Source organism: Populus alba, chromosome 1, assembly GCF_005239225.2.
Source record: "Populus alba chromosome 1, ASM523922v2, whole genome shotgun sequence".
Taxonomy (NCBI): domain Eukaryota; kingdom Viridiplantae; phylum Streptophyta; class Magnoliopsida; order Malpighiales; family Salicaceae; genus Populus; species Populus alba.
Genome location: NC_133284.1, coordinates 32,642,060 through 32,651,294, shown reverse-complemented (window position 1 = coordinate 32,651,294; position 9,235 = coordinate 32,642,060). Strand labels below are relative to the sequence as shown.

The following is a 9,235-nucleotide window of genomic DNA, read 5'->3' as shown; positions in this document are numbered from 1 at the left end:
TTTAAAACTTTTCTAGATTGATTTGGGTTAATCCAAATCAATGCAAGTAATACAAGACTCAGCTTCTTAGCGGATAACTATGTTTTTTTAGATCTTTTGTTTTTTTTACAATGAAAGAGAAAATTGCAATAAAAAGTTATTTTGTTAAAGCACACTTGACGGTGAGGCAATATTTGATATTGCATTTTGAAAATATTTTTGAAAAAATTTAATTTATTTTTTTATTTTAAATTAATATATTTTTGATGTTTTTAAATTATTTTAATATAATGATATTAAAAAATAATTTTAAAAAATAAAAAAAATATTATTTTAATATATTTAAAAATAAACAGCACTTTGAAACAATTGTTACAGCACTTTCTCGAGAATACACGTAAGCAACTCCTTGCAGCCACCGAATAAACCTCGGAACCTTCCTCTTCCTGTGGCTTCCCTAAAACCTCAGCTGAACCCCAACACCGTTCATTAAATGGCCGCTAAGCCCCAAACCCATTTTAACCTCCATGATATATAAATTTTAATTATTTTTTAGCCTTTAATTTTATTTTTTTTTCCACTTTGGTGGGTTCTTGTTTGTATGATTTTTATCCATGGCTAGCAATGAGAATCAAGGAAGTGAATCCAATAATAATGGCGGTGCTGCTTCTTCTTCTTCGACTTCAAAAGATGGAGAAACACCCACGCAAATTCAACCTTTTAGAATGCCTACAATAGAAGAGGTTCGTGCCCAAGACGTTTGGAATAACTGTGCTGTTCGCAGTGTTGCTAGTGGAGTCATGGGTGAGGATTGATTGATTAAATTACCTTCCTTCTTGTTTTTTCAAGACATTGAAATTAATGGGTTTTGTTTAGTTCGTGCTTTCGATAATCAGCTCTTATATAGTTATAGTGGTAATAGATGAATTGAATCTCTAACAATTCTAGCCTCTGAATGAGAAATTTTAAATTTTTTGGGTGGCTTTATGATTGATTGGGTCGAGATACTTTCGGTAGTACAGCAATTATTAGGAAATAATCGAGTTTGCACCGTAGCTTTGAATTCAACAGTGGTGATTGACACAGGAGCTCCCCCAAGTTTTCCAGTCGGCGGGGCGACTCTAGGATGATGAATTTTCAAGGTGCTTGGAGACCTATTATTCTGTTACAAAAATTCATTTTTTCGCTAATGATCCAATCAAGGAACAACTGAAACTGTTATATCTGGTTTACCCGTAGTACTATCCATTACAAATGAATTTTTTATCATTTGACTCCATCCCACCAAAAGGTTTAGTTGTACATTTGAGCTTGAAAGATAGCCTAATAAGGGGAAGGAATCATCCTTTTAGAAACTTCACCTTCAATAAAAGTAGAGTTTTTTCAAATCTGTGGTTTCAAGTAATATGATAATGTGTTTTGTGTAATGGAAATGTTTATTTGTAGGAGGTGGGCTGGGGTTGTTCATGGGACTGTTTCTAGGTGCATTGGATAATCCCATCATGCAAGATGAGATGACAGGAAGGCAGCAATTTATTTATACTGCGAAGCAAATGGGGCGGAGGAGTTGGAGTTCTTGTAAAGCGTTTGCAATTATGGGCTTGGTTTTCTCAGCTGCTGAGTGTGTCACTGAGAAGGTAGTATACCAAGGAGACTTTATTAATAAAAACGTTGATTTTTATGTACCTTTGAAATTTAAAAATCCATAGGAGTTTAATTTGTTGATTGTTTTTAGGCTCGGGCAAAACATGACACCACTAATACGGTTGTTGCTGGGTGTGTCACTGGAGGTACAATGTCAGCAAAAGGTGATCTCTTACTTTGCTGCTGTTCAATGCTTTTTTCATATTAACTGCACTCAGTTTGAGATTAGTAGTCAAGATGTGGGGTTAATTTATACAACTCAGCACTTGCTTGTTGTAGAGCTTTCAAATATGTCAGCTCATGGTTCCTGATACCATCCTATCAATCCACTTCCTCCTCACAGCTTATAAAAGATATTCCTTAAATCTCCTTTGTGCTGACTTTTTTGAATCCATGTGCTTTATCATAGCTTGCAATTCATGTGGCCAAAAGGATAAAATCACATGTCATATTAAAGTTTGATGAAATTAACCTATTTTGCGTATGAAAATCCTGACTATATCTGCCTAAAGTTTCTTGTTAGTGAAACTGAACAACATCTGCGGTAAACATGCATGCACTTTCAAACCAATTTCAAAGGAACAAAGGAAATTTATCTGTTAGGAAACCAGAGGGACAAGTTCAGGAAAATGTGGAAAATTTTATACCAATGCAATAGTAGTGATGACATATTCTAGGTATTTTGACCATTCACCATGTTCATTAGGGTGGAAATGGAGGAGAGTGGATGGGGTGTATACTGTTAAGGGAGGGAAGAGGTGCTCACCTTGTATGGTAGGATAGATGCATTCTTGAGAAAGCAACAGAAGAATACCTTCCTTCCATCAATCTTCAGTTTTCCAACCCTTCCAAATAGGAAACATTGAAAAAGAGACATGAGTGAGATGAAATTTTTTCCTGATTTTACATCATTTGGATCTTTTTGATTACCTATTTCCCGCATTTAAACTACTAGAAGGATGGATTAGTTTTCGTTCTTCACCTATCCAATTTTTCCTTATGCACTGTAGTGTCCCTATACTCCTGACTAGGTAGTGTTTTAATATGGAGGTAGAAGGGCATAACCTCATGATGCGGACAACAAAAGAAGCAAGATTGATGACTTTTTATAGACAAGGGTATTTCTGTAATTTCTCTATTTGCTGGAAATTCTGGGAAAACTACGAAGATGCAGGAAAAAAGAAAAAGATTTATGTGGTCTATTTCAACTATAGAATACATGGGTGTTTTAGTAATTTTCAGATGTGGAAAATCTGAAAATTATAGTTATTTATATCTATTCATTGTTTCAAAATATGTTCCAAATATCTAAGAAAACAAAAAATTAAAAAAATTTGTTTTCGATGCATTTCATCTATTCACACGTCCTTTTTGTAGTTCTCAATTATTTTGTCTTGTTGATGTCTTATTAAAAAAAATCAAATTCAAAGAAATATGTTTTTGACGCATTCGTGTTCATTTCGTATTCTTGATTACTTTTCTTATTAAATTAACATTAATGTTGTTTTTTTAAAAAAAAAAACTAAAATGAGAAAATCAAAATCAAAATATGGAGCAAAATGCACGAGGGACTAAAGTGCAAAAAAAATGAGGCATCAAGATATAATGGATGAGTGAATTCTAGACAAATGGGGGACCAAGTAATTAAAAAAGCTATAAAACAAGAGAAATGAAAGACCAAAACAAAATAAATTGCGTTATGTGGAGACTAGTGGAGACCAAGTAACTAAATAGAAGATGATAAAATTTGTGGGCTATAAATAGATGAGTGAATTCTAGACAAAAAAAAGCCACAACACAAAAAAACCTAACTTTATCTCTCCTATATAAAATCCCTAGCCTTATCTCTTCCACCTCAAACCCTAGTCACTAAGAGATAAAGAGAGAAAGAGCGAAAAAAGAAGAGAAGGTGTACTGAAATTTGAAAGAAAAACTCTAGTCACAAAAAATAAAGAGGAAGAAAAAACAACAAACTCTTCACTTCTTACCAAGGTGAAAACCCATCTCCAAGGTTGTTAAAATAGCAAGTTGACTCGAAAAATTTACGAGTCAACATATGCTTATCGTGTAAAATCACATAAAAATTAAAAAAAATGATAAAATCAGATTGAATTCGTGTAAAATCATTTAAAATTGGTAAAATCAATTAAAATTGTGATTTCACTACCAATTTTACGATTTTACAATAATTCTAAATTTTCAAGTTTTATCTTTCTCATTGCATACACTAATGCATGAGCCTCATAAGCACATCTATTCATGAATTTTTTTTTTCAATCAATAGTGTAAGGATGAAGGAAACATAGTCTTGCTTAACCCTTCCTAACAAATAAAAAATTATCTATTATGGGACAAAACTTTGCAAATTGTTATTTTATAGAGATATTTTTACGAACAAGAGTGACAGATCATACTCTGGAGTTTGATCCACCATGTGTTTATGTCTAAATACCATAGTCTTTTAAATAAATTTACTACATTATGATTTCTCTATAGAAAATCCTATAACTTGTCTAAGATATGATCTAACAAGGATCCAAACTTCAAGATTAAAAAAAATGTGCTATTTTGAATTGTTTGATTCATTTGTTTTGGTTCATACAAAGCTTATAATTCTTTATCGATTCATTTGTTGAGATTCATGGTGTGTAACAAACAATATCTGAAACTTATAAAAAGATAGCAATATCTAAAAGAAAGCATAACAATATTTAAAAGTGTTGTATTATTCATCAAGACAAAATATATTAGATATGCTAAAACACTACACATGGTCATGCATTTGGAGGGAGCATTGGTACTGGTGCTAGCTAATAAGGGAGCATAGTTCTGAAGACAACTATTTTCAATGTTTTTTCTTGGACGCAGAGTCTTACCAACCACTTACAACTTACAACTTTTTTCTTTGGATCTTGCGTGTTGATTTTATCATGTAAGAACAAGCACACAACATTTTTATTGATGAAATTACTTTTAATTTTATGATCTGAGTTTATATTGTATTTTTCGTGTTGTGTAAAAAAAAAAAAGGTTTTTGACAGCCTTTCCCATCTCCCTCTTCATCATTTTCCAGCACCACTTCCTCCATTTTCCAGCCCTGAAACCAGCCCCCAAACCTCACCATACAACCTAGAAAACTATAGCTGTAACCCCCACGTAACAGCCTTGAAAACTCCATCCAAATCATGGCTTGGTTTCTGGATTATAATTGGAGCTACACTCCTTGATTTTAGATGTTTTTTTGGCTTGATGGAAAGATAAGACATATGCCTAAACTCTTATGATGAGTCTAAGACTCAATCCTGCCTTTTTGAAGCTCAAAACATAGACGAAACAGAAAAGTCAGAATCTGTCAAGAAGTTCATTTCAGCTTAGACTTTTTTTTGGTTTTTGGCTTCTATCTAGATTATGGAAGTCAGAAAAAAGCAAACTTAGATGTGTTGAAAAGCTTAGAAGAAGATCTAAAATTTTTGTGAGGTGTACAACTCCAAATTGTGTAGTTTTGATGCTCTAAATCCAGCTAAATATTGCGGAAGAAACAACAATAGTACTTCGTAGGAACAACACAACAACAACACTATCTAGCACTGCCCCTGACTATTCTAGCAGCTTTTCAAACCTCATCCCATTCCTTGAAGATCAATTTCAAACTCCAAAGATCTTTTGAATGACTGTTTTGGTTTATGTTGATTTTGATGTGTATCAATGAGGTTTTTCATTGAATAATTTTTACTATCGGATTGATATTTTTGTTTGCATTTCAGTTGAATCCCTCAAGTTGTATCTTGCTAGTTTATGTGTATTGGTCATATCATAGTCATCTCAAACATTCTAGTAACATTTTCTTTATGTGTGAGAAGCATATTCACATTGTTATTCGATTCAAATAACATAAACTTTTTTTTCTTATTCATGCATGTATATTCATATCTGATGGGTTTTGTATCTTGGTTACAAAATTCATTAAAGGTTTCAGCTTACATTAAAAGGCTGACATTCCAATATTTTCATAAATACTTCTTTTCCAAAATCATTTGTTTAATCTTCAATAAAAAATTTCAATGTTATTCACCTACAATGTTTAAGGCCAATGAACTTATAATAAGTCATACTTTGAATGTTGATTGGGAGTAGCACTTTCAACTTATAATTTAATTTTCAAAAATTAAAATCTTTTTTTAAAATGCATTAAACTTTTTAGATCAGTCATCCATCAACGATTCCTAATATAATGAACTCTTAAAGGTTGTTACTCTCAGGTGTTAATTGGAGATGACAAGGTGATTCATTAATGCGTGATGTGAATATCTTGGTTTTGAATAAATTGTCAACTTGTTGTGGTTGTACATACACGAGTCATAGCACCGATGTGTACTGACATTGATGAGGGGCAACCAATAAAAAACTGAAAATAACACATCACATGTAAAATAAACCCCAAAAGGGTTATTGTCAAAACAATTTAGTTCACAAAGGACCTTCATATCAGTAGATCCTATTCCAAATAAATATACCCATGATAGTTGCTGCTTTGGTAGAATTGGGGCATACAATCTTCATTTATTTAACAAATATTGCGAATGAATCTTGTGTACTATTGTATAAATGAATCTTAACAAAGCATTATCCATGGATCATTTTTAAGATTTGGGTTGGGTTCAATGGGCCTAACATAAGCCTATTGGTTATTCATTGGCACAAATTGATAGATTATTGGTCATAGGTCATGATTAAAAGTCACCAACCGTAGACATGTCAATTCACCAAGTTTTATCAAAATATTATAAATGAGAATGAAAAAGATGAATCGGGCTTGTGAATGATTAGGCTTAAACCAACCACTCACACACACACACACACCACTGGTAGATTAGGCATAACAGACTGTTAGGAATAAAAAAACAGGAGTAACAACGCAACTTATCTTAGGTGGAATGTTTAGGATGATAGCATCTTCCCTATAGCATATATAATCCTTTACCTTAGAACTTTGTAGACCAGTTGAGGTTTTCTAATAATTATAATACCAGGTGATGTTTCTTTTTTAACATAAAATCATTTTCCCCTCTACAACAAAAAATCCTTCCCCATCCTTGAGAAAGAAGGTCATGGTTGCTGCAATATTGGGCGCGGCAAGTGTTTTATTTTATTAGTCCTAAAGTTATTAGGTTTTCCTACTCTAAATAGGAATACTCATTTTAGGGGCTTAGAAATCCATGTCCTTCATGGAACTGGCTGCTCTCTTTAAATAAGCAGCAATTTTGCTTTGATTGCGGGACTGAATCAGAACCTTAGGCGTGACTCTTAAGAACCTTAGGTGCAACTCCTAGCATCTGTCAAAATCCTTCTTCATATTCCATCACAAATCAACATTAGTATAGTTGTAACAGCCCTAAAACAGCGTTTAAAAGTCAGATTTAGAACATCCCCTAGGCTGTCCTGCATCACCTCACTGGCTTTTTTTGTTGTTACATGGCTAATGAAAGGAGCTGCTTCACCTTTTGCTGTTCCTGCTAGGAGCTTTCCTCTTTTATTCATTGATTTTAAACTTCTGTTAATTTGTTATGTTTTGATGGCTTCAGTTAATTACCCATGTAAGAGCCTGGTTGTTTTGGTCTTTGTTAGTCTCTTAGAGTGTGAATGGACTAATTAGAGTGGCCATCCAGTTTTAATTTCATCATCAATTATTATCATAGTTTTGGTTTATGTTGAGCCATGCGCATTAATCAACTTAATCCTGGCAGTGTGAATACCTGCATCCTGATTGAATGACTATCTTTAACAAACATGTTTTAGGTTCAGAATTAGATGATAGAACCTTTCAAATCATCTGCTTTTCATTCTCTTCAACTATTTTATGATATCCAGTGCCAGTTCCTTTCGGTTTTCTGGGATGGAGTTGGAGTATCAATAAATAAAAGCTTCTGTTTTGGCATCATCGGACTATCCAACTATGCTATCCTTGAATAAATTGAAGGCATGGATAATTAAACTGTGGAAGTTTCTGCTTTTGGATTTTGAGTTTTATTAGCTTTGGCAATGACATTCGGTGATGTTGAGAAATTATCAATCTTGCTCCAACACTGTTTGGTTGTGCCCTCTACTGTTCCAGTTGCGGTTTGGTGTTGAATTATTTAGGGAAACGGTGTGAGTTTTGAGTTTTCAAGCTGCTAATTTTGCAACAATCTCTAAAATGGTCTGCCAATGGCTACTTGGCTTTAAGCTATCCACTTCTGCTCTTAAAACCAATAATGTGATTTCGCTGTGTTCTTGCCCTTTTCTGTTTAATTCCTGTAGAGACTGTCGTTCCTTACCTGATGTAATGGCAGTTTGCCTTGCTCAACCTGACCTATCTTACCCTTCTGCCATGTTTTTTAGGTGGCCCGAAAGCGGCATGTGTTGGTTGTGCTGGGTTTGCTGCTTTCTCAGTTTTGATAGAGAAGTTCCTAGACAGACATACATGAGTGGACAAGCACCCGGCTCCAGTTTTGCAGACCCTAGATCATCTGGATTTGGATTAGAGAACTAGCAGTCTAGCAGCTTGCAGTGAAATTGTAGTTTTTCCTTGCATTCCTTTTCAATCGATTTTAATTTGCCCCCGCTATGAAGCGGAACGACATTGAATTCACATACATGTCTCGTATAATCTTTTCATTTATCCATTTAGCCAGTGCATCACATATAGAATATCCAGTGTGATCGTATAAATTCCATATCTGTTACAGTTTCTAATAACGAGTGACTAGTGCTCTCTTGTCTTCAAGAGCATGTGTTCAACTCTGTCAGTGTGTAGACTTTTGCTGGTTCAAGCATGGGTGCTGTTATCTTTATAGCTCTGATTTGAATTGCTAAAATTACCCTTAAAAGAAAATGTAGCAGAGGACTTGGCTTCTCTCCCTTTCAAACTTTTAAGCTTTTCATTTCGGTGAGAAATCACAATGTTTCAAAGCGGCCACCAATATTCACGCCAACATGCATCAAGCATCAACATCAGTTCGAAGACACATTTTCTTTCATTGATTTAGAACTGAACAGAGCAATCTTTAAGCAAAATGTGAAATCGGGAAAAAAAAAAGAGATGTTGATTCAAATTAGTAGTGCATGCTTGATTGGTCTCTGGTGTTTTCTTGTCTTATGAGTGCACAAGCAGCTCCTTTCAAATCTCTGTGCTCTGTGTTGTCATGTCGAGTTATTATGCTCTTTTTTCTTAACAAAACCAAGTTATTACTGCAAACTCTTTCTTTAATCCGATGGGATTTTGATATATATATATATAAAAACCTTTTTCTTTCATTGATTTAGAACTGAACAGAGCAATCTTTAAGCAAGGAATTACAATATTACTGCTTTGTTCAATATAAAAGAAAAAACAAATCAAGGAATTTACTAGTGATGACATTAAAAATATATATTTTTATATTTGAGTGGGGAATTTGGGAGTACCCCCTGTTCATACTTTGCAATATATTGACTTCTCCAATAAACTAGATTATAAAAGTGTAAATTAGATTTTACAAACAAACAATCAAGAAAAACACATGCATCAATCACAAAAGTACAATTACAAAAAATACTAATTCTTAAATAATCCATTATATCAAGAAAATAATAT

The 9,235-nt window shown here is 33.6% G+C and overlaps 1 protein-coding gene across 1 annotated transcript; it reads left to right on the top strand.

Moving 5' to 3' along the window:
• The first annotated feature begins 371 nt into the window (after positions 1–371).
• LOC118055574 (mitochondrial import inner membrane translocase subunit TIM22-4) lies at positions 372–8,453 on the top strand. Its single transcript, XM_035067538.2, has 4 exons — positions 372–783; positions 1,426–1,616; positions 1,715–1,787; positions 8,002–8,453. Exons 1-4 carry the CDS (start codon positions 594–596, stop codon positions 8,085–8,087), a joined length of 540 nt encoding a protein of 179 aa, XP_034923429.1. The 5' UTR covers positions 372–593; the 3' UTR covers positions 8,088–8,453.
• The last annotated feature ends 782 nt before the right edge of the window (positions 8,454–9,235 follow it).